The following is a 25,359-nucleotide window of genomic DNA, read 5'->3' on the forward strand; positions in this document are numbered from 1 at the left end:
TCTTGTGCCCATGCTGGATCTGGATTTTTAAAAAAAGTATGGCACAAGAGACCACCCATCATCCCACACTGGGTGAAAAACAAGCCCCCCCAGCCTAATCCCATTTTCTAGCATTTGATCTGTAGCCCTGGAGGTTATGGAACTTTAGGTGCATATCCAGGCAGCTTTTAAATGCATTGGAGGTTCCTGCCTCTACTGTCCTTTCAGGCACTGAGTTCTAGACTCCTTTCATCCTCCAGGCGAAAACATTTTTCTTCATCTCCTCTCTAATTGTTCTATCAGATCACTTTAGTTTCCTCCTCACAGACATCTCTGCCAAAGTAAATAGGTTTTTCCCATCCAGACCCTTCATAACCTTGTTAACCTCAATGAAATTGTCCCTCAGCTCCCCTCTGCTTCAAAGAAATCAACACCAGCCTATCCAATCTTTCATCAAAGTACTTACCCCACCCCCAGCCCCTATTCTTGGTGAAAGAGGATAGAATGGGTGCAGAAATTTTAATTTGGGGTAAATGAAAAGGGTCAAGTCAGGTGCTGAGTTTTATTCAGTTGTCTGTAATTTATTTTATGGGATGTGAGCATTATAGAACAGTACAGCACAGTACAGGCCCTTCGGCCCTCGATGTTGTGCCGAGCTTTGTCCGAAACCAAGATCAAGCTATCCCACTCCCTATCATTCTGGTGTGCTCTATGTGCCTATCCAATAACCGCTTATAAGTTCCTAAAGTGTCCGACTCCACTATCACTGCAGGCAGTCCATTCCACACCCCAATCACTCTCTGAGTAAAGAGCCTACCTCGGACATCCCTCCTTTATCTCCCACCATGAACCTTATAGTTATGCCCCCTAGTAACAGCTACATCCACCCGAGGAAATAGTCTCTGAACGTCCACTCTATCTATCCCCCTCATCATCTTATAAACCTCTATTAAGTCGCCTCTCATCCTCCTCCACTCTAAAGAGAAAAGCCCTAGCTCCCTCAACCTTTCCTCGTAAGACCTACCCTCCAAACCAGGCAGCATCCTGGTAAATCTCCTTTGCACCCTTTCCAATGCTTCCACGTCCTTCTTATAGTGAGGTGACCAGAACTGCACACAATATTCCAAATGTGGTCTCACCAAGGTCCTGTACAGTTGCAGCATAACCCCACAGCTCTTAAACTCCAACCCCGTTAATAAACGCTAACACACTATAGGCCTTCTTCACGGCTCTATCCACTTGAGTGGCAACCTTCAGAGATCTGTGGATATGAACCCCAAGATCTCTCTGTTCCTCCACATTCCTCAGAACCCTGCCATTGACCCTGTAATCCACATTTAAATTTGTCCTCCCACAATGAATCACCTCGCACTTATCAGGGTTAAACTCCATCTGCCATTTTTCGGCCCAGCTCTGCATCCTATCAATGTCTCTTTGCAGCCTACAACAGCCCTCCACCTCATCCACTACTCCACCAATCTTGGTGTCATCAGCAAATTTACTGACCCACCCTTCAGCCCCCTCCTCCAAGTCATCGATAAAAATCACAAATAGCAGAGGACCCAGCACTGATCTCTGTGGTACACCGCTGGTAACTGGTCTCCAGTCTGAAAATTTTCCATCCACCACCACCCTCTGTCTTCTATGAGATAGCCAGTTACTTATCCAATCGGCCAAATTTCCCTCTGTCCCACACCTTCTTACTTTCTTCATGAGCCGACCATGGGGAACCTTATCAAACGCCTTGCTAAAATCCATGTATATGACATCAACTGCTCTACCTTCATCTACACTCTTAGTTACCTCCTCAAAGAATTCAATCAAATTTGTGAGGCAAGACGTCCCCTTCACGAATCCGTGTTGACTATCCCGGATTGAGCTGCATCTTTCCAAATGGTCATAAATCCTATCCCTCAGGACCTTTTCCATTAACTTACCGACCACCGAAGTAAGACGAACCGGCCTATAATTCCCAGGGTCATTCCTATTTTCTTTCTTGAACAGAGGAACAACGTTCGCCACTCTCCAGTCCTCTGGCACTATCCCCGTAGACAGTGAGGACCCAAAGATCAAAGCCAAAGGCTCTGCAATCTCATTCCTTGCCTCCCAAAGAATCCTAGGATATATCCCATCTGGCCCAGGGGACTTTTCGACCCTCAGGTTTTTCAAAATTGCGAATACATCTTGCCTCAGAACATCTACCTCCTCCAGCCTAACAGCCTGTATCTCACACTCATCCTCAAAAACATGGCCCCCTCCTTGGTGAACACTGAAAAGTATTCATTCATCGCCTCTCCTATCTCTTCTGACTCCATGCACAAGTTCCCACTCCTGTCCTTGACCGGCCCTAACCTTACCCTGGTCATTCTTTTATTTCTCACATAAGAGTAAAAAGCCTCGGGGTTTTCCTTGATCCGACCCGCCAAGGACTTCTCATGCCCCCTCCTTGCTCTCCTAAGCCCTTTTTTCAGCTCATTCCTTGCTACCTTGTACCCCTCAAGCGACCCAACTGAACTTTGTTTTCTCATCATGGAGCATTATTGCCCCATCCCTAATTGCCCTTGAATGTAGTGGCTTGCTAGGCCATTTCAGAGGGCAGATAAGAGTCAACCACATTGCTGTAGGTCTGGAGTCACATGTCGGCCAGACCAGGTAAGGACGGAAGATTTCCTTCCCTAAAGTACATGAGTGAACCAGATGGGGTTTAACAACAATCAATGATTGGTCACCATCATTGAGGTTAGCTTTACATTCCAGATGTATTAATTGATGTCCCCAGAGCATTACCCTGAGACTCTGAACATTATTCATCCAATGATGTTAACGTTATGCCACCCGCACCTTCCCCTAAATCCAATGTCATGATGGCTTTTTCATGTGCATGCTCAGAAGGTGCTTTCTCAGGATCGATGAAGCTATCAAACAGAAAGTGAATAATGGAAAATGTCAAATAATGTGTTGAGGTGATGAGTTGGTTTTTCAATGAATAAGTAAACAAAAGTAAATTTAATTATCATCTTTATTTGCATTCTTATAATACCATTATACATCTTAGTGACTCATTATCGTGATGCTCTTGATTGCTTTTTTCCCTAAATATACAATTTTAAAAATTTTTTAAATCTGTAATGTTCTATTCTTTTCATTGTTCTTCATGACTTCTCCAGCAGTTTGACTGTTTCTTAAGAGGTGGCACCGTTGAATTGGCTAAATCAAAATTTGATTTGTTAGAAAATGTAACTGTACAGATGGAATCCACTCGCGTTATCAATCTCAACACAGACTGTTATACCTCAGTCGCAGTGACAAACAGGAGCTGATTCAATACACAATTGGTTTTTGTTTGCTGTTCTGAAATGTGCAAATTTGAAAGGATCTCCAAATGTTGGATGTGCTGTTCACGATTGCTTAATATAAGCGGCAATAACAGCAAAAATGAAACCATAGATGGCAACATCAAACAAAAAAAATAGCTGACAGAAGACTAACTGTCCCGACCTAGTTTCTGCAACAGTTTTCCCAGTCCTTACTGGCACAACATAGGTTCTATACATCTTCGAAGCGAAGTATAAAAAATGTGGAAAAAAAAACAGTGCCAGGGATAGATCCTTTCACATCACTCGCATTTATTGCCCTAGAACGGAATGGCTCGCTAGGCCGTCAAAGAAGATACATCAACCACATTGCTGGAGTTACATGTAGGCCAGACTAGGCAAGGATGGCAGATTTCCTTTCCTAAAGGACATTAGTGAACCCGATGGAACTTTTATGACAATCGATAACAGTTTTCAATTCCAGTTTTATTAATTGAATTTAAATTCCACCATCTGCTGTGGTGGGATTTGAACCCAAATCCCCAGAGCCTGGGCCTCAGGATTACTAGCCCACTGAGATTACCAGTATGCCACTGTCTTCCCCCACCTAATGACCACTATTATCAATAACAGTAGTAAACGGCAGGCACACAATGCAAAATAAATACTTGGCCATTCAGACTGGATCTAGACATTGTTCAGCATTTCCTGCTGCCGTTAGCATTGTGCGTCAATGCAGCACCATTTTTCAGCAGCAAAATAAAAAGTCACTTCTAAAAGCCACCAACATTAGAAACTTGGTGTATCTTATTTTCTCATCTAAATAAAACGCCAATGGAAAAGGCAGAGATTTTGCTTTTAGAGTTTATTAAGTGATAGTCCAATATTGACTGGCTGGCCAACTTGAATCGAGTTATGCAGATAATCAGGAAACTGCATTTTAATACTTTATATAAATGGTGAATTTTGGTGTGCATAAGAATCTACACCATCGGGGAAGAAATTAGTCATCTCACTTTTCAACTAATTACATTTGTGGTCAGTGGTCAGCAGGTAAATACAGATGTTGGTTTTGGTCTTTTTGGGCATCTGTAGGTTCTCACAGACAGCTGGACATAGGAGCCACACCATCTGGTACAATTCGCTGACCAATGCCATTGAATTTGCACTAGAGGGCAGTCATGACCTATAGTAATAAATGTCCTGGCTGCATTAGCAAGATGCAGTAAGTGAACATTTTAAGCATCTTTATTGTGCTCTGAAAACAACAGAGACTGGTTTGATTAACAATTAATGGTGCATTGCCTTTGAGACAGCAACAATTCGTCTGAAATTCAACAAGACATATATTCCAAATTACGGCTTAATAGAAGAAATAACTGGTTCCTGTTAACCAAACTTGGAGCATTAATATACAGGCATGCAAGAATAAGACCAACACTGTTCAAGTTTCTTTTAAAGTTACTATGGTAAGACTAATTGTAAACAGTGGGGTAGAAATTCATCCAGAGGTGGCGTAAAATAGACAGAATACAGTCAGCCAATTGTTTCAAAGCAGCACTTGATATTGAGTTCCATTGACTATAAGGGCAGTATGGTGGCAGGGTGCTTAGCACTGCTGCCTCAACTCCAGGGACCCAGGTTCAATTCCAACCTGGGGTCACTGTCTGTGGGGAGTCTGCACATTCTCCCTGTGTCTGCGTGGGTTTCCTCCAGGTGCTCTGGTTTCCTCCCACAGTCCAAAGATGTGCAATTTAGGTTCATTGGCCATGCTAAATTGCCCATTTAGTGTCAGGGGGACTAGCAGGGTAAATACCTGAGGTTAAGAGGATTGGGCCTGGGTGGGATTGTTGTCGGTGCAGGCTTGATCCTTCTGCACTGTAGAGATTCTATGATAATAGAACTGAATATTAGGCTGTGCACATAATGGAAAATTGATCTGATAATGGCCATTTCAAATCATCGCCAGCGACCAATTTCTACCCCAATACCTTTCAAACATCCATGAAGAAATCATGCAGTCGGTAAAACCAGTAGAATAACATTTACAGTGCAGTAGGGTTGAAACAAACAGGTCATGATGGTGGATTCACACTCATTCAGATCATTTAAAAAGCTCCAAAAAAAATGCATTGCATTTGCATGACAATTGTTTTATATATAAAAATGTATTTTGTCCATAGTGCCCAGTTATATTCTAACTTTTAAAAAGAGGTAATTTCCCAATTTAAACAGGGCAATAACTGTAAAATTCTGATCCTGAATTTGGGCTACTTGCGTGGGTTTTTTTTCTGTGCTTAGAATGTTGCCAAGTACCATTATTTTAAAAAGACATATGTTCCTTCACGTAGTTGTCATGGCTTTGTATCCATATGTTAAAACACACACACATCAAAATAAACCCATGCGGCACACAATGTAGCACTTTACCTAGAATTCTTTCAGCACATTTCCTCTTCAACCATGGACACTGAAACCTCTTGGCATCTGTAGCAGCCAAGAGGGAATTTTCTCAAACATGTGTGCAAAGTCAATTTTCTGCTCAACCAAAAAGGGTTATTGAGAAATACTGATCTCGGCACCATAGATCTGATATGTAAGCAAGCTCAATAGGAGAACTTGTAACATTAGGACAGCAGCATAACTCAGCATACCAACTGGATTCCCTAAATTCTTTCATAGAGTTACATGGAACTTACAGCACAGAAATAGGTCAGTCTAACTTGGTGATGCCAGTTTATCTGCTCTCATGAAGGCTCCTCCCATCCCATTTTGCTCTAAGCATATCTGTTAGCTCCTCTCTCCCTCATGTGCTTATCTAATTTTCCCTCAAATGACATGACAGATCACAACATAAACTATCTGCCGTCCCATCACTAATTTTATTTTTTAATTGCACCCTCTTCTGCTTAAATTGTGCCGAGTTTACCAAGATCCAGGCACAGAATATTAACCAAAAGAAAACCCCATTTAACTTGAGCATGAGACGTTCCTCCAATATCTACAACCTAGCACAAATTTTTTGATTTTGACTTCATCATTTTCACAATGTGAGTCTTCTTATTTGCAGTTTTTTGTCACCTGGTCGAAAGGATCTCAATCTAGGGTCTAGGTATCAATATTGATGACAGAGGGCAAACAATAAAACTTTGCATAGCATTCCTCAGTTCAGTTGTGGTGTTACCACCAGATGATTATGCAATAGTGATTAAAAGATTATCTATTGGTATCACTTTGTGGGGCGGAACAGTAGTTTGCACTGATGCTGCACGGTTCCGGGAACCCGGGTTCAATTATGGCTGCACGTTCTTTCCCGTGTCTGCGTGGGTTCCTTCCAGGTGTTCCGGTTTCCTCCCACACTCCAAAGATGTGCAGGTTAGGTAGATTAGCTATGCTAAAATTGCCCCTTAGTCTCCAAAAATGTGCAGGTTAGGTGGAGTAGCCATGGAAAACGCACAGGGTTACAGGGATGGGGTGGGCCTGTGTAAGATGCTCTTTTGAAGTGTCAGTGCAGACTTGATGGGTTGAATGGCCTCCTTCTGCACTGTAGAGATTCTATGGAAAGTAACATTGAAGCCCAGGTAAGTCGAGATGCTGGAAATATCAAGTCTGTGCATGGCTGTAAAGAGAAAGGATATGTTGGCTACTGGATGAGAATTACTCAGTCCTGATGGAATGTCTGCACCGGAAACATTAATATTTCCAAATCTGATGGACTGATTGTATATTTGTTTTCATTTTAGACTTTATTTACTTGCTGGATTATGCTCATTTCTTCACCTAAAATGACGATTAAGGGATGTGCACAAATACCTACTTTGTGCCAGGGACTTTAATCCATTGTCTCTGCAGTACTTCAGGACATGCTGAAGACATGAAAGGAACTATATAATTGCAATCCATTTAGAATTGCTGAAAAAAATACATTTTGTCAAAGCTTTTGTCTTGCACCTGTTGCTCAAACTTTGGAGATACCTTACCCTTCCCAGGATAACCTGAGCTCAAGGCCCGTTCACTAAGTGATCCTCAGTGTGGTAAAAATTTACACTGACAACCAATTTAAGATGGACACTCTGTCTCAGTGTAACACATTTGCATGTACTCGAAATTAATGCACAGGGCCCTGTTCTTCACAGACAGAAAAAACATGTACACATATTGTGCCTGTTTCAGCTAAACAAAATAAGTTATAGCCATTCACTGGCTCATTCCTCAGGGCAATGCCTTGACCAGAGTCAAGCTGCGGTTCAAACTTTCAAACAACGCTTGGCAGTTAACTGTCAGTCACCATTAACACCACAGTATTAAGCAGTTCCATACCCAGACTTCCCCACTGAAGTCTGAAGGCAGATTCAGTAAAGGTTCCTGTCCTTAAGATAGGATCTTATAGGGCGGCATGGTGACACAGTGATTAGCATTGCTGCCTCTCAGAAACCAGGGACCTGGCTTTGATTCCCGGCTTGGGTCACTGTCTGTGCGGAGACTGCACATTCTCCCCGCGTCTGCGTGGGTTTCCTCTGGGTGATCAGATTTCCTCCCAAATTCCAAAGATGTGCGGGTTAGGTGGATTGGCTATGCTAAATTGCCCTTTGTCAGGGGGATTAGCTTGGGTAAATGCAGGAGTTATGGGGATAGGGCCTGGGTGAGATTATGGAAGGTGCAGAATCGATGGGCCGAATGGCCTCCTTCTGCACTGCAGGATTCTATGATTAACAGGATAAATGTGTGGGGTTATAGGAATAGGGCAAGGGGTGGGCTTGGATAAGATACTGTTGAAGAGTCGGTGCTGACTCAAATGGGCTGAATGGCCTCCTTCTGCAGTGTAGGGATTCTGTGTCACAGAAATCAATTTTGGGAGTTCTATTGTGGATTTTGCCAAGATCCGTTAACAAGGATCTGGGGTCTGTCTCATCCGTACAGCTCTGCAACTCATGCCAATAAGCTAATAAGAGCTGGTAATTTGCAACTGTATTTTTCTTAACAAACTCCTTTTACCGGTCTTTCTGGATCCTTTGGACTTGCCAGTTTACCATTATGATGCAATAAAAGCACGACTGGGGTTTTCCAACACTTAGAAAGTGGAAGGAAAAGGGCCTGGCAGAGAATGTGTTTCTCTCGTGTGCTGAAGACATTTCTGCTGGGAGGGACTTTTGATTTAAGTGAATCATTTGGTACCATTTCAAGTCTCCTCCACCCGAGCCAAGCATGACGTATACTGGAGGAGAGCCAAGGTGCATCCCAGAGCAATGCCATTCATTTACACAAAACCATGTGCATCTGAAGATTGATTCGGAGCTGGCCAAGTATTGGGAGGGGGAAATAGTTGCCAATATTCATGTTTTCTTTCCCCCTCCTGGTTCGATGTCAGCTTTCAGACTGGCATGTCAAGGCCAACATAGAGCATTACTTTTATAAAACCACAGAGACACAATGTGCCGAGATACACCCTTAGTCTATTTCAGAGAGAACTCTGGGAATGAATTTAGGTCAGAGATGGCAGGTCACCAGGAGTTGCTCAGCTGGGCACTACGAGGCAATGGGTACATTTGACTCACTTAGGGCAATAGCACATTTGGCAGGGGAGGTTGTGGTCTGGTGCTGAAATTAGATGCCTTGGGCCTTCTTTCCTTTACGACAAGTAAACAAAAACAATTGCTTTGAAGTAAGTTTGTTTTCTTTTATTTAGAAATAGCTGAAATTGGTGCTAGGAGTTAGATATTGGCACATTCTGCGTGTTTGATCCACACAGAGTTTAAGAGCCCGGAACTCAACTTTCTTCCTACAGAAATACAGATGACATAGTAACAGCTGATGAGATACCCAAAAAGAGAGACACAAAATACGAGTTCATGTCCAACATGACAAACCTCTGATCTTAACTGGGAAAGCAAAAAAGGAGAGGAGGTGGGCAGCTGGGCTCCCACGGGGAGGAAATTAAAGTGAAGTGTTTAAGATGTACTGGTGCTCATTCACAAACCTTGTAATGGCCAGATTAGTAGCAGCACTGAAAGAGGACATGCATGCATTCGGAGGGGCGAGAGAGCAGCCTTTGATAGGTTGAAAATTAAGTTTGTTTTTTTTAAACTGTCAAGAATAAATTAAAATTACATCCATTTACAAACAAGGATATATGAACAAATATTCAGTCATTGACAGACTTGTATTAGACAACCAGTGACCAACAGTTAGTTAATTGGTTACGATTTATTACAATGATTTGAGCACTTTTTTTTCAGGGCAAAAACTAGCATCACCTTATCTAGTTTTTTTTAAACAGTTGTCATTTTTTTTTTAAGTACCTTGATCTATTTTATACATTTTTTTTCCAGTTAACAAGCAAACAAACATTCAGTTCCAAAGCTGCTACATAGGCTTTGCTCAAATAATTTATATTCCTGTGCCAAATGTTGAGTTTGAGTTAAAGTCTTGATTAAAGAGGTCTTTAACCTCCGAGGGCAGGGTGTCAAAGAGGTGATCTTCGACGACAAGCCCACTTTTCTTCAGAAGGCGGCAGTGGGCTAACTCTGCGGGCAGTCTGTCCAAGCAGTTCCCCCTGAGCTCCAGCTGAGTCAGTTGCACCAGCTGGCCCACCTTTTCCGAAATGGAGGTGATGCAGTTTTGACCCACATTCAGAACCCGCAACTTTGTGCACTTAAAAACCTGCTTTGGCAAAACCTCCACCCGGTTCCCCGTGGCTGCGAAATACTGCAAGTTCTGGAGGGACGTGATCTCAGCCGGAATGACGGCGATGGAGTTGTGACTCACATCCAGATACCTGAGCTTCTGCAGGGTGAAGAGAGCCGCCGGGAGGGACTCAAGTTTGTTCTGAGCCAGGTAGAGCAGCTCCAGGTTCTTCACCAGGCTGATGGAGGACGGGATGGTGATGATTTTGTTGTGCCACAGTTTCAGGCACGTCAGGCGCTTGAGATGCTGGAAGCTGATCACCTCTTCGATGGTGCGGATGTTGTTGGATTTCAGGTCCAGCTCCTGCAGGTTGGTCAAACTGAAAATGGCGTGTGGGATCCGTTCCAGCTCGCAGTTCTGCAGCTCCAGCTCAGTGAGGTTGATCATCTTCTTCAGGCTGTTCAGCACCAGAAGTTTGGTCCCGTCGTTGTGAACCAGCAGCGCAGTGAGGTGGGGCGCCACATCAGTGATGTTGGAAGGAACTTTGGTCAGGTTGCTCTTCAGGTGCAAGATCTTCAGGTGTTTCAACTCTCGGAGCGACTCCAGAGCTATCATCTTGTTATTCTCAGAGTTCAGATTGCCAACCAGGTAGAGTTCGCGCAGGTTTTTCAGCAGATAGACCCAGGTGGGAATCTCCGCCACGTCGGTGAACTTGATGTGCAGGTACCGCAAGTGGTCGCGGAGAAAGCTGAAGGCAGTCTGCTCCACTTTGGCCGGGCAATGATAAAGGTGCAGCTCCTGGAGATTGGTCATTTGGGAGATTTTGGCGGGAATCTTGGCCTCAGGAATCAGCTCCAATTTCAGTACCTCCAGCTCAGTCATGTCGAACACGGCGTCGGGCACCCCGGACAGCATGAAGAGGTGCAGCTCCTGCTTGTCCTGGGGGTTTCTGGAGACGTGTTGCTTGAGCTTTTCGTAAGTCCACTCGTGGTTCAAGCTGAGTTCCCGCAGTTTGTTCTCACTCACTTCCGACAGGAAGACCCCGAATCGCTTTGAGTAAAGCTGGTCGTACTGGTCAACCATATGCAGCAGAAAGGCAAAGTCATTTTTAACATCTGGAATGTCACTGAAGCTACTTTCCTCACGGACCTTTTCAAATGAGTATTCCTTTAAGGGCCGCCTAAACAGCCAAAACAAAGTATAGATACAAACCAGTCCATAGACACAAATGAGTGCAATGTAACTAATTAATAATTTTCGCAGCATAAAAGCCATGTTGTGAGTACAATGGAATTCAAAATATCCAGTCAAATGCTCTATCCCTGGTACACAGATGTGATCAAACTGTATAGAAGTCACAAAGGTAAGTGTATAACACAAAATGAACATTAACTTCACTGTCTTTATGACTGTCTGGACAACATAGAGTTTATAAATCAAATCACTGTCTTCAACATGAGCACGGAACTTCCGAACTTTCTCAAAAAGGGCTTTGGCCTGCTCCCCATCTTTCTTGTCCAAAATAGTCATGCTGGGAACTTCAATTACTGGCTTCTCTGCGGAGAATTTGGGCCCAGTCCTGGATATCATGGGCGTGCTGGAACTAGGGCTCTCTTCCTCGCTGCCTGTCGATAAATGCTTTGCTACAGAGGTCTTAAAGCGCTGCTTATTCTCCTCCGAGTCCTCGCACGCAGTCTCGGAGAGAGCTTTCGTGGTCCAGGGAGACTCGAAACACTTGCCCAGTATAGAAACAAAATGCTCAATCTTTGAGCTGGTCTTGGGGTACTTGAACCAGAAATTGCTACTGACCATCAGGATGAGGGTGTGGATTAGGGCGAGGTAGGGGAAGTACTTGGAGTACCAGGGCAAGGCCACATGATAGCACATCTGATTGATGAAGATATATTGCTGGTACTCCAAGTTGGTCGGGCGTCCCAGGTTGACAGGGCCTCTTTGTACAGGGGGATTGAGGTCGTCATTGGATAGGTGAGCAGTTATTGTAGACATGCTTTCAAAGGCTCCCCCGGGAGCATGATTCCGGCTCCCTCTTGAAGGTGTCTCACTTTCCAAATCCGGCATGACAGATGTTTTGGGCCCTTTGGCAGGGCTCTCGGTGAAGCTGCGTTGGGTTTCTAACAGGGGCTTAGGAAGACACACGACTTGATCTTTAGTCAGCTGCATGGTGCCCGCAAAGATAGCGACCATCAACATTACAATGGCTAAATAATCCATGAACACATCCCACCATGGCTTCAGGATTCGATAGGTTGCCTGTATGTCATTAAGAGATGCAACTTCTGTGAGGGTAAACATTCCTGTAAAAGACATAAAAAGGTAGAATAAGCAAGGAGGAAATTACTGGAATTGAGAGATCATATTCCAAATTTGGAGTCTGGTGCCTTTCCCTCCTTGCCCAGTTAATAGGTCAGTTGTGCTATTCAGTTTACTACTGTAGAATCAGAGAATCATAGCAATACTGAAGGAGGCCATTCAGCCCATTGAACCTGCAGTGACAACAATCCCACCCAGGCCCTATCCCCGTAACCCCATGTATTTACCCTGCAAATCCTCCTGACACTAAGGGGCAATTTATTTTTATTCATTTGTGGGACATGGGCGTCGCTGGCTGGCCAGCATTTATTGCCCATCCCTAGTTGCCCGAGGGCAGTTGAGAATCAACCATATTGCTGTGGATCTGGAGTCACATGTAGGCCAGACCAGGTAAGGATGGCAGATTTCCTTCCCTAAAAGGGCATTAGTGAACCAGATGGGTTTTCCAACAATTGACAATGATTTCAAGGTCATCAGTAGATTCTTAATTCCAGACATTTTTTTATTGAATTCAAATTCCACCATCTGCCATGGCAGGATTCGAACCCAGATCCCAAGAACATTAGCTGAGTTTCTGGATTAATAGTCTAGTGATAATTTTGCATGGCCAATCCACCTAACCCGCACATCTCGGACCTGGAGTCCCATATTCCTCAATTACCTTGAGCTCAAAATTTAATCAATCTCATCCTCTAATCGACTCAACGACAGGGCAGCCACAGCCCTGCAGGGTACAGAGTTTTAAATATTTCATAATTCTTGGATGAAGAAACTTCTTAACTGAGTCTGAAACAGCTGAGCCTTTATCCAAGAAACTATGAGTTCTAGCCAGGAAAATAGCCTCTCTGTATTGATTCTAACAAGCTGTATAAGAATTGTACTAATTCCTATAAGATCACTTTTCATTCTTCTAAACTCTGGCGGCTAGAGGCAAATTATACTCAATCTCTCCTTATAGGACAACATGTTGATCCTCGGAATCAATCTAGCGAATGTTTGTTGTATATTCGTTAATATGTATGAATTAGGAGCAGCAGTAGGCCATTTGGCCTCTCGAGCCTGCTCCGCCATTTAATAAAATCATGGTTGATCCGACAGGAACCTCAAATGTGCACTCTACCTACCCCCGATAATCTATCACCCCCGCGCTTAACAAGAATCTATTCACCTCTATCTTGAAAATATTCAAAGACTCTGCTTCCACTGCCTTTTTAGGAAGAGTTCCAAGCAACTTATGACCCTCAGAAAAAGTTAACCTCATCTCCGTTTTAAAATAAGTAACCCCCTTATTTTTAAACAGTGACTCCTTGTTCTAGATTCCCCACAAGAGGAAACATCCCCTCCACATCCACCCTGTCAAAACCCCTCAGGATTTCAAGACAAGTATGTTTTTCCTTGGATGAGTTCTCTATTTGTGATCTTACTAAAGCCCTCCATAATTGCAGCAAGACCTCATTTCTCTTAATCCAATCTATGTGGAACAAAGGCTTACATACCATTTGCCTTCATAATACCTACTTATCAACTTTCTGTTACTTCATTCTTATTCTGCCACCTTTAGAAAGCTCTGCTTTTTCATCCTTCCTATCAAAAAGTGTAATTTCATGTATAAAAGTGAACAGCAGCAATGGGGGAGGGTAAGCAACAAAGCATTAGATCAGAGTCTTGCAGTATGGGGCGACACGATGGCACAGTGGTTAGCACTGCTGCCTCACAACGCCAGGTACCCAGGTTTGATTCCAGCCTTGGGTGACTGTCTGTGTGGAGTTTGCACATTCTCCTCGTGTCTGCATGGGTTTCCTCCGGGTGCTCTGGTTTCTTCCCACAGTCCAAAGATGTGCAGGTTAGGTGGATTGGCTCTGGCAGAATTGCCCTTAGTGTCCCGAGATGTGTGATTAGATGGATCAACTATGGGAAATTTGCAGGTTACAGGGGTAGGACAGGGAAGAGGGTCTGCGTAAGATACTCTGTCACAGAGTCTATGCAGACCTGATGGGCTGAATGGCCTCTTCTGCACTGTTAGGTTCTATGATTCAGTACAGAAATAAATCTTGATTTCCAGGGAAGCCTGGGAACTTGGAAACCCTGGCTGGGCATTTCCAGCTCTGTTGTGGCGGGACCCGCCATGGGAAATTCGGTGACCGAGCCAGAAGTCTATTTGTTGACTTTCAGCGGGACCAGACAATCCTGGTGGTGGGTAATGCTGGAAGATCCCAACCCATATTTGAGAAAAGATCCAGTGCCGATTGAGAAAAGTAGGGACTAGGTATGGTCAAGGACAGACGGTGGCAATTTAAGCTGTCAATTAACGTCATTCCAGATCCTAACCACTCGCTATGTGAATCTGTCTCCACCACACGCTCAGACAGTAAATTCCAGATCCTAAGTTTTAAGTTTTTAAAACGTTTATTTTTTAGTATCACAAGTAGGCTTACATTAACACTGCATTGACGTTACTGTGAAAATCCCCGAGTGGCCACGCTCTGGCACTTGTTCAGGTACACTGAGGGAGAATTTAGCATGGCCAGCGTACCTAACCAGCACGTCTTTCGGACTGTGGGAGGAAACCGGAGCACGTGGAGGAAGTTCACGCTGACACGGGGAGAACGTGCGGACTCCACACCAAGTGACCCAAGCCGGGAATCAAACCTGGATCACTGTGGCGCTGTGAGGCAGCAGTGCTAACACAAAGCTACTACTAGAGCTGGAACATAAATATTCCAAAGGGAGGAGATTGGGGGGAGAAAGAGCAACAGATGACAGTGGGTGGCCAAGAATAGAGACACACAATAAGAAGCTTCCTCAGGAACTGACCACTCAGGAGCCATCTTGAAAATAAAAAGTGAGGCCATTGACATCCACAATTGTCCAACACAATTTCCCTTTCATAAAGACATTTGACTCAATAGGCAAAATGCCCTGGTACATTTTCTTAATAATGGGCTCCAGTGTTTTCCCGATGACTGATGTAAAACAAACTGGCCTGCTGTTCCCTCATTGTCCCTCTCTCTCGTTCCTTGAAGAGCGATGTTACATTCTAAGTTCTTTGTTACACAGCATTTCAGAGTTTTGGTTTTAAAACCAGTGTTTGATGGGAACAGATTTGGAATTTCATTTATATTATGTGACAGTTATAATTCATTCTCTAGCATTTATAGCTCAGGTTAAAGGCCCAGTTGTAAAGCTATTTTGGAATTTGGTAAAGCGAATGAAACACGCAACTAGTTAATGCAAGTTTATAATGATTACCCTAGTTCTAGGCGTTAAGCGACGCAATTAAAAAAAAAAATGCTTCATCATTGCCCAAACTAAGACTCAACAGAAATAGCTTTAGCCTCCGCTTGGCTTGGAGCAAAGTGCATAGACAATGGACTGACACTTAAAACAGACACCTCGTGCAGCGACTGAGGAATAGCTTCTGGCAAAAGAACATTTTAACCCTCAAGCTGCTGTCACTGTCAAGGCATGAAAACAATCAGCATCACTTCAAAGGAGGTGCATCTTCCTTGTTGACCAACAGTTTTACCTGTTCTTGGCAGGTGGCCTTAGAAATGGATGGGGGGGGGGGGGGGGGGGGCGGGGGGAATGTGACGTACAAAGATTCTCTGGTGATCCTTTGATAAACAAGGGTTGTATCAGGGGTTAGAACAGTAACTACCTGAAGAGAAAGACCGAAGCAGGTAGGTGACGTTAAGTGATGTTAGATGACATTAAGAGGATGAAGATATTAAGTGATATGTCCTAGAGTCCATGATGGCTCCCTTCTGTCCCTGATAATTGCAAGTGAACTGAAGCCGCAGCCACATTGCTACTGGGTAGAGGGGCAAGGGGTTGACAACTTTTGAATCAGAGAAGGCCAATATCATAGAGCCCTTATAGTGCAGAAGGAGGCACTTCAGCCCATCAAGCTTGCACCAACAACAATCCCAACCAAGCCCTATCCTTGTAACCCTATGTATTTATGCTGCTAATTTACCCTGACACGAAGGGGAAATTTAGCATAGCCAATCCACCTAACCCGCACATCTTTGGAGTGTGGGAGGAAACTGGAGGAAACCCATGCAGACACGAGGAGCGTGCAAACTCCACACAGACAGTCATCCAAGGCCAGAATTGAACCCGGGTCCCTGGTACTGTGAGGCAGCAGTGCTAATCATTGCGTTGCCTAATATCTTACAAAAGAAGCAAAACCAGATTGGTGACTGGGGCTGAGAAGCAGCAGCTTGAATTTTAATAGCACCTTCAGAATCCCTACAGTGCAGAAGGAGGCCATTTGGCCCATTGAGTCTGCACTGACCACAATCCCACACAGGCCCTATCCCCATAACTCCACTATTTACCCTGCTAGTCCCCCTGACACTAAGGGGCAATTTAGCATGGCCAATCAACCTAACCCACATATCTTTGGACTGTGGGAGGAAACTGGAGCACCCGGAGGAAACCCACACGGACACGGGGAGAATGTGCAGACTCCACGCAGACAGTCACCCAAGGCCGGAATCGAACATAGGTCCCTGGTGCTGTGAGGCAGCAGTGCTAACCACTGTGCCACCCTCAAACTGTTAATTGTCATAAAACATTGCAAAGGGCTTCACAGAGTTTTTAGAAACAAATTGGGGCAGTGAGCCACATGAGGAGATGTTAGGTTGGATGACCAAATGCTTGGTCAATGAGCTAGGTTTTAAAGAGTGCCTTAAAAGGAAAAAAGCGAGGTTAACGGTGCAGATGGGGTCAAGCCCAAGGCTGCTGAAGCCACAGCCACCAACGATGGCACAATTAAGATTGGAATGGTCAAGAGGCCAAAATTACATGAACGTAGGCAGGTATCTCAGAGGGTTGTGGGACTGGAGGAGGTTGCAGAGATAGGGAGGGGTGAGGCCATGGATAGATTTGGAAAACAAAGATGAGAATTTTAAAATTAAGGCACTGCCCAACCTGGGATCAGTATAGGGTCAGTGAGCACAGGGGTGATGGGCATAAAAAGATTTGGTGCAAGTTAGGGCACCTGATCAGAGTTTTGGATGACCTTGAGTTTACAGATACAGGAAGGCATTAGAATCGTCACATCTGGAGATAATACAGGCACAGATGAAGGGGTGTCAGCCATAGAAGAGCTGAGGCACAGACAGGGACAAGCCTTGTTAGAGATGGAATAAGGCAGTCTCTGATAGTCTTAGCTGTGGATATGTGGGTGAAAGCTCATCTTGAGGTCAAATATGACAGTCTGTTTCTTCAAGATTTTAGGTGTCCAGATCACTAACAACCTGCCCTGGTCCCTCCATGCCGACACTATAGTTAAGAAAGCCCACCACCACCTCTACTTTCTCAGAAGACTAAGGAAATTTGGCATGTCTGCTATGACTCTCACCAACTTTTACAGATGCACCATAGAAAGCATCATTTCTGGTTGTATCACAGCTTGGTATGGCTCCTGCTCTGCCCAAGACCGTAAGAAACTAGAAAGGATCGTGAATGAAGCCCAGTACATCACGCAAACCAGCCTCCCATCCATTGACTCAGTCTACACTTCCCGTTGCCTCGGAAAAACAGCCAGCATAATCAAGGACCCCATGCACCCCGGACATTCTCTCTTCCACCTTCTTCCTTTGGGAAAATGATACAAATCTCTGAGATCGCATACCAACCGACTAAGAACAACTTCTTCCCTGTTGCCATCAGACATTTGAATGGTCCTACCTTGCACTAAATTGATCTTTCTCTCCACCTTAGCTATGACTGTAACACTACATTCTGAACTCTCTCATTTCCTTCTCTATGAATGGTATTCTTTGTCTGTATAGCATGCAAGAAACAAAACTTTTCACTGTATACCAACACGTGACCTAGGTTAGATCAAATTCAAAATCAAATCAAATCACACAGTTGCCCGGACAAAGAATAGAGTTGATGGATTGGAGTCACAGGAACCAAAGTCAGTGGCATTCGTCTTCACAATACCTAATTGGAGCAGTCGCTGTGATTTTTATTTTTATTCATTCGTGGGACATGGGTATCACTGGCTGGCCAGCATTTATTGCCCATCCCTAGTTGCCCTTGAGAAGGTGGTAGTGAGCTGCCATCTTGAGTGTTTGATACAATGGAGTGTCTCACTCGGCCATTTCAGAGGGCAATTGAGAGTCAACCATATTGCTGTGGCTCTGGAGTCACATGTAGGCCAGACTGGGTAAGGACGGCAGATTTCTTTCCCAAAAGGACATTAGTGAACCGGATGGGTTTTTCCAACAATTGACAATGGTTTCATGGTCATCTGTAGATTCTTAATTCCAGATATTTTTATTGAATTCAAATTCCACCATCTGCCATAGTGGGATTCGAACTCGGGTCCCCAGAACATTAGCTGAGTTTCTAGATGAATAGTCTGGGGACAATACCATCATAGAACCATAGAAAATTACAGCTCAGAAACAGGCCTTTTGGCCCTTCTTGTCTGTGCCGAACCATTTTTTGCCTAGTCCCACTGACCTGCACTTGGACCATATCCCTCCACACCCCTCTCATCCATGAACCCATCCAAGTTTTTCTTAAATGTTAAAAGCATTTACCACTTTATCTGGCAGCTCATTCCACACTCCCACCACTCTCTGCGTGAAGAAGCCCCCCCCTAATATTCCCTTTAAACTTTTCTCCTTTCACCCTTAACCCATGCCCTCTGGTTTTTTTCTCCCCTAGCCTCAGCGGAAAAAGCCTGCTTGCATTCACTCTATCTATACCCATCAAAATCTTATACACCTCTATCAAATCTCCCCTCAATCTTCTACGCTCCAAGGAATAAAGTCCCAACCTATTCAATCTCTCTCTGTAACTCAGCTTCTCAAGTCCCGGCAACATCCTTGTGAATCTTCTCTGCATTCTTTCAATCTTATTTACATCCTTCCTGTAACTAGGTGACCAAAACTGTACACAATACTCCAAATTCGGCCTCACCAATGCCTTATATAACCTTACCATAACACTCCAACTTTTATACTCGATACTCCGATTTATAAAGGCCAATGTACCAAAGGCACTCTTTACGACCTTATCCACCTGTGACGTCACTTTTAGGGAATTCTGTACCTGTATTCCCAGATCCCCCTGTTCAACTGCACTGTTCAACTTCACTAATGTGCCTCCAATCATCTCCCTGATTGGAGGCACATTAACTGTGTGTGTTAAAGGGTCAGATTCCAAAGTTCAGTTTATAGTCGATGAACACTGCTGATTTGTCTGGTCATATTATTAACAAGAAACTTCTACTTTTTTAATTTTGGGACTCAGATGGGAGGATTTACATTAGCTGGGGGTGCGATGCAAAGAGGGAAAGTAACAATCACTGACTCATATAGAAGAGCCATCCAGGCACGAAACGCTGGCTCTGTTCCCTCTGCACTGGCTCAGTCCTCTCCACAGATGCTGTCAGACCTGCTGAGATTTTCCAGCATTTTCTGTTTTTGTTTCAGATTCCAGCATCCGCAGTGATTTGCTTTGATCTAATCATTGGCCCATAGGGCAGAATGTCGAAATGGAGGGGAAGGAGCAAAATACCGAACGAACAGGTCGTTGGATTACACTGCCAAAAGCTGTTTGAGTTCAAATCCCTGGAGGCAGGAGTTACGAACAATAATTCAGACCCTTCAACTTCAAACTGAGAAATGACCTTTGAGGAGCTACGCAGAATACTTTACGGGATAGTCAAAAGTGAACTTTGTACATCAGTGCAAGAGCACAGCTGTGAAAGGCTAATTTAAGCCAGATGTCAACAATCATTTATTCACCCAGAGACGTCAACAGCTGAGTTGGTGCAAGATTGTCAAGGCTGGGACAATTAACCCATCTGACAATAGGAAGAGTCTCAGATTGGTAGCCTGGCAACCGAGAAGGGGAATGAAATGAGATGAGATGAAAGACCTTGCAGCAACTCAGTTAATCTGTGATCCTCTCAATAGCCCAAGGTTGAATGGTAAAACTCTATTGCAGTCATCTGATGAGGCAAAACATTTAATGTTCATTCGTTGGAAACTGAGCTTTGGCCTTAAACACAACAAGAGTCCAATCCACTGTCTCAATCAATGCTGCTTCAAAGTGCAAGTGACCATAGAAAAGTTACAGCATAGGAAGAGGCCATTCGGCCCATCTTTTCCATGCCAGCCCAAGGACACCCAAGTGCCCTTTCTAATCCCACCATCCTGCACCCGGCCCATAGCCCTGTATCTTACAGCACTTAAGGTGCAGATCCAGGTACTTTTTAATAGAGTTCAGGGTCTCTGCCTCCACCACCAACTTGGGCAGTGAATTTCAGACACCCACCACCCTCTGCGTAAAAAAGTTCTTCCTCATGTCCCCTCTACACCTACTGCCATTTATCTTGAATCTATGACCCCTGGTTCTAGAATTCTCCGCCAGGGAAACAATTTTAACCTGTCCACTATCTTTCTCTGATAATCTTGTACACCTCTATCAAGTCACCCCTCAGCCTTCTTTGTTCCAAGGAAAATAACCCCAATCTATCCTCGTAGCTACACTTTTCCAGCCCTGGCAACATTCTTGTAAACCTCCTCTATACTTTCTCCGCAGCAATTACGTCCTTCCTATCATATGGTGATCAGAATGGCACACAATACTCCAGTTGTGGCCTCACCAGATGTTCAGATTACCAATGAAATCATGGGCCACCATGGTGTCTTTGGGATATGGTTGTGGCAATATAAATGCAGGAATCCAGTCTCACTCTCACTGACATTCTGCATTCCAGTACTTTACAGCTGGTCCAACCGCAATCACAAGAGTGTAAACAGGGTGGGACAGGATTGGGGGTGTGGGCGGTTGCTAAGTTCACTTTCTTGAAATAAAGTCTCTTAGCTTGATGCTGAAACACTGAAGTAGAAACCCCCTCCAAGATGGAGGCGCAGATTCTCCCGAGATGACAAGATCTGTGCAGTATGCTGTACATTTTGTCAACTAGCACGTCAATAGAAGAAGTCACCGTGAACATATAAACATATTTCCGACATTAAACATGCTTTAGAACAGCCTGATATTGTGATGGGGGCTATGTAAATAAAAGTTCTTTATACATCTATTGGATATTTAAACATCAACATAAAACTTAATAGGATAGTCCATTCAGCCCCTCAAGCCTGTTCTACCATTCAATAGGATCATGGCTATTACCCATAATCTTTAACTCCCCTATATTTTTAAAAATTTGTCTATCTTAGCTTTGAATATATTCAATGGCTCAGACAGCTCTCTGGAGAAGAAAATTCCATAAACTTTCACTCAGATGAAATTACTCCTCATCTCCATCTTAGATGTGTGGCCCCTCATTCTGAGACTATGGCCCTGGTTCTTTCTAGATTCCCCCACAAAGGGAAACATCCTCTTTGGACTACTGTCAAGTCTCTAAGAATTCCATTTCTTTCAATAAGGTCACCACTCCACATGCAACAACGGGAGTCCCGCTAGCAGAGCTGTTAATGAACTGTCAACCCAGAACGAGACTGAGTCTCGTGCTTCCAACTTTGCTGGGGAGAGAGTAGAAGCTAGCCAAGGCAGGCAGAAGACAAACTATGATTCATGTCAGTCAACACGGTCATTTATGGTGACTGAAGGAAATTTGGAAGTGGGTCGGGTTGGATCACTGGAGTCGTTGCATCCAAAACTGCACCCGTCTTATCAAGTGGACGTGGAAGGAAGGAAGGATCATCTGGAAACGTGCCGACCATTTGAGAGAGCGAGAGTTGCCCCAGCAGCCAGTACTGCCATCAGGCAGTATATTGCCATCAGGAAATGTTGCCGATTATCTAACCATTGAAGTAGCTGGTCATCCTGTTACAGGGGCAACAGACGTCTCCATGGAAACAGATAGAATTGAACTATGTGTGCCTGAAGAGACACCCGTCATTGTGGTTTCGACTGACAGCAATCCAGTGGAAGCACCCCAGCCAGAGGAGCTACGCTGCTCCACTAGAAACCAGAACCCCCCCCCCTGAAAGATGTCACTTATAATAGACTGGATTCATGTACTAAATCTTTAATTATCTGGTACTGTGCAAATTGAGTACTGACATTTCTATGAATGGACTTGCAGGGGGAGGGTTGTGGTGATTGTCTCAAAGTATTAAATCAGCAGAATAGGGGTAACATGACCCAGGGAACCAATCAGGAAGCAGGGCAGGGGTCACCTTAGTTCTGGTCCCGAATATTCTCGGGAGCCGGCCGCAGCCATGAGGCTGTAAGCCTCGGTATAGCTGTTACCTGGTAATCAATGAGTTTTTTTCCCCTAACAGGTGAACAATAATTGTTACAAGATATCTCTCCTAACTCTCTTGAACCTTCTCCTCATTTGAACACTTCAACTTGTTTCATCGTCTCACCTGTCCTTTAAAATTATTATTCTCTACTTATCTCCTCTTGAGGGCAAAAACACGAGAGGCTGGACTGAAGGAAAGTGGTTAAATAGTGACCAGAATAATGGTAATAAAGAAAGAACTGGTGCTTTTTTTGGAGTTCGGAAATTTGAAGAATTCTTGAAAGTCTGCAGATGTATAACTGGGAGCTGATCCAATATCACCCACTTTACACTATGTCCCAATGTCAAAATTACCCTCAGCACTTTCATTCATTTGCTCCAGATTCCATACTGCTGCCACTGTCTCGTGTGGCTGTCTGTGTGGAGTTTGCACGTTCTCCTCCTCTGCGTGCGTTTCCTCCGGATGCTCCAGTTTTCTCCCACAGTCCACAGATGTGCAGGTTAGGTGGATCGGCTATGCTAAATTGTCCCTCAGTGTCCCAAGATGTGCAAGTTAGATGGATGGTAAATGTGTGGGGTTACAGGGATTGGGCAGGGGAAAAGGGCCTGGGTAAGAAACTGTCAGAGGGTGCAGACTCGATGGGGCTGTTCTGAACCGTGGGGATTCTGTGATTCTATGGAACTTTCTTAAAATTTATTTACGGTGGGGGAAGAGTGCCTGGGTCAGATACTGTCAGAAAGTTGGGCCGAATGGCCTCTTCTACACTTTATGAATTCAATGAAACTGGCTTGAAATTTATTTACCCCCGAGTTGTACTTCCAATCTCATATGCTCTCCATCATAAAGATTGGCTACTTCCACCTCCATAACATGCTGCTGGCCCAAGATTGCTTTCTCTATCTTGGTGCTGAGTACATGTTTGTTTCTCGCTATTAGTCTCTCCTCGCCATCAGAATGGGTTTGCATACTGTGCCCAGCGCTATCCAATTAACGGCATATTTCCTTTGATCTCTCAAATAATCCTTTAATCCTCCTTCTTTTGATGCCCTTCTTTTCATTTAATTCCATGTTTTCGTTTCCAGCCGCTGGCTCAGCATTTCCCACGCAAGATTCATGATACGCAGGAACTCTGGAATTCTCCAGTTCACAGTGATGATCGCCACCACTGATTCAGATAGCAGTCAAGAACTGGGTTTTAAAATAGGAACACCACAGCCACAATTAATTTTAGGGGTGGGATTTTCCAATCGTGCTCACCCCAAAACCAGAAAATCCCACCAGAGGTCAACGGACCTTTGCATGGTTCTCCCCCCCCCCCCCCCCCCCCCCCAACCCCTGCTCCCCCGCCCGGCCGCTATGATTCCCGTGGCAGGTGGGATGGGAAAATTCTTCTCCACCCCAGGAATCTGCCATTTATATTACGCACAATATCATGAAGTATATAAAGCCCCTATAAGCGTTTTAAGAATTGCCTCAAAAGCATACAGGATTACATAGTTCAATAGAATCTGCAGCACAGAAACAGGTGATGTGGTCCAACCAGCCCACTCTATTGTTTCTACGCCACTTGGACCTCCTCTAGTTCTTCCTCATCAAGTTCTATCAACAAATCTCACCAACCTTTGCTCCCTAGTGAGTTAAAAATCATACAGTGCAGAAGAGGCCCTTTGGCCCATCGAGTCTGCACCGACATACAAGAAACACCTGACCTCCCACCTAATCCCATTTACCAGCACTTGGCCCGTAGCCTTGAGTGTTATGACATGCCAAGTGTTCATCCAGCTTCCTCTTATATTAGCAAGTTCCATGTTCTGCCCACTCTTTGGGTAAAGAAGTCTCTTCTGAATTATTCTACTGGATATTTTGGCGACTATCTTATATTGATGGCCTCTAGTTTTGTTCTTCTCTACATAAAGAAGGACACTTTTTTGATTAATTCAAGGGATAAGGGCATTGCTGGCAAGATCTGTATTTACTGTACATCCCTATCAGTCTTTGAGCAAGTGATGGCTGTTAACAATATGTTAGTTAAATTGAAAACAGGTGAAGGGCTTGGTTTAATGCAGTACTTTGAGTATGTATAAATAGGGGATATATTTGAAGGGGCTGCTCCTCATCTTATGGTCGCACTCCAGCCCTAGACTTTTAACCTTTGCCATCTGGTGTGGAGGAGTGGGAGGGAAGGGGGACAGACTCTTTGCCCCCTCAATCACAGCTATATTCATGGCTGGGTGGCCTTGGAGAGGGAACACGTGGTGTCCACTGTCACGCTTCAGGCCTTCCATGCCTGGTGGGCACTGCGGGAGCTGGGGTGCATCATCATCCCCAGAAATGATATTTTAGTCCAGTTTATTAAGTTTCCTTTGAGGTTTTGTTTTCGTGACAGTGTCCCACCAGGGCCTATCACCCCTGTCTTTTTTATTTTAATCAAGAGAGTATAAATAGAGGGGGTCCTGTCACCTATGTCAATTGTTAATTTACTTTACAGCATTTTTCTCCCCTGAAAAGAACAGATAAATAGGGGACTAGACCTGACTGCCCTGACCGTGGTCATGTTCATACTCAGTTGTTCTAGAGAGGGAGCACAGTGTCCACCGGTCTTCCATGTGCAATGGGTTCCACAGGGTCTGAAATGCATCCTCAGCCCCGGAATACCATCTTGATTTGATAAGTTTCCAGTGTGCCTTTAAGGAGCTGCTAGCCCGTCATTTTGTTTAATTGATTTCAGAAAGAATATAATTGGGGGACACCCAGGGACTGGAGTGTATCATCAGCTCCAGAAACAACATTTTAATTTGATTTGTTAAGTTTGCTTTAAGTTTATTTATTAGTGTTGTAAGTAGGCTTACATTAACACT

At 44.2% G+C, this 25,359-nt stretch overlaps 1 protein-coding gene across 6 annotated transcripts in view; it reads right to left on the reverse strand.

The window, feature by feature from the left end:
• Positions 1-2,980: 2,980 nt before the first annotated feature.
• Positions 2,981-25,359, reverse strand: part of LOC144497518 (volume-regulated anion channel subunit LRRC8D-like) — a 90,052-nt gene continuing 67,673 nt past the window's right edge. For all 6 annotated transcript variants that reach the window (XM_078218904.1, XM_078218907.1, XM_078218909.1 and 3 more), the window contains one exon: positions 2,981-12,232. In XM_078218904.1, the coding sequence (XP_078075030.1) occupies positions 9,681-12,230 (2,550 nt within the window). In that variant the 5' untranslated portion in view covers positions 12,231-12,232 and the 3' untranslated portion in view covers positions 2,981-9,680. The remainder of the gene's footprint in view (positions 12,233-25,359) is intronic.

Source organism: Mustelus asterias, chromosome 8 (assembly GCF_964213995.1).
Source record: "Mustelus asterias chromosome 8, sMusAst1.hap1.1, whole genome shotgun sequence".
Classification (NCBI taxonomy): Eukaryota; Metazoa; Chordata; class Chondrichthyes; order Carcharhiniformes; family Triakidae; genus Mustelus; species Mustelus asterias.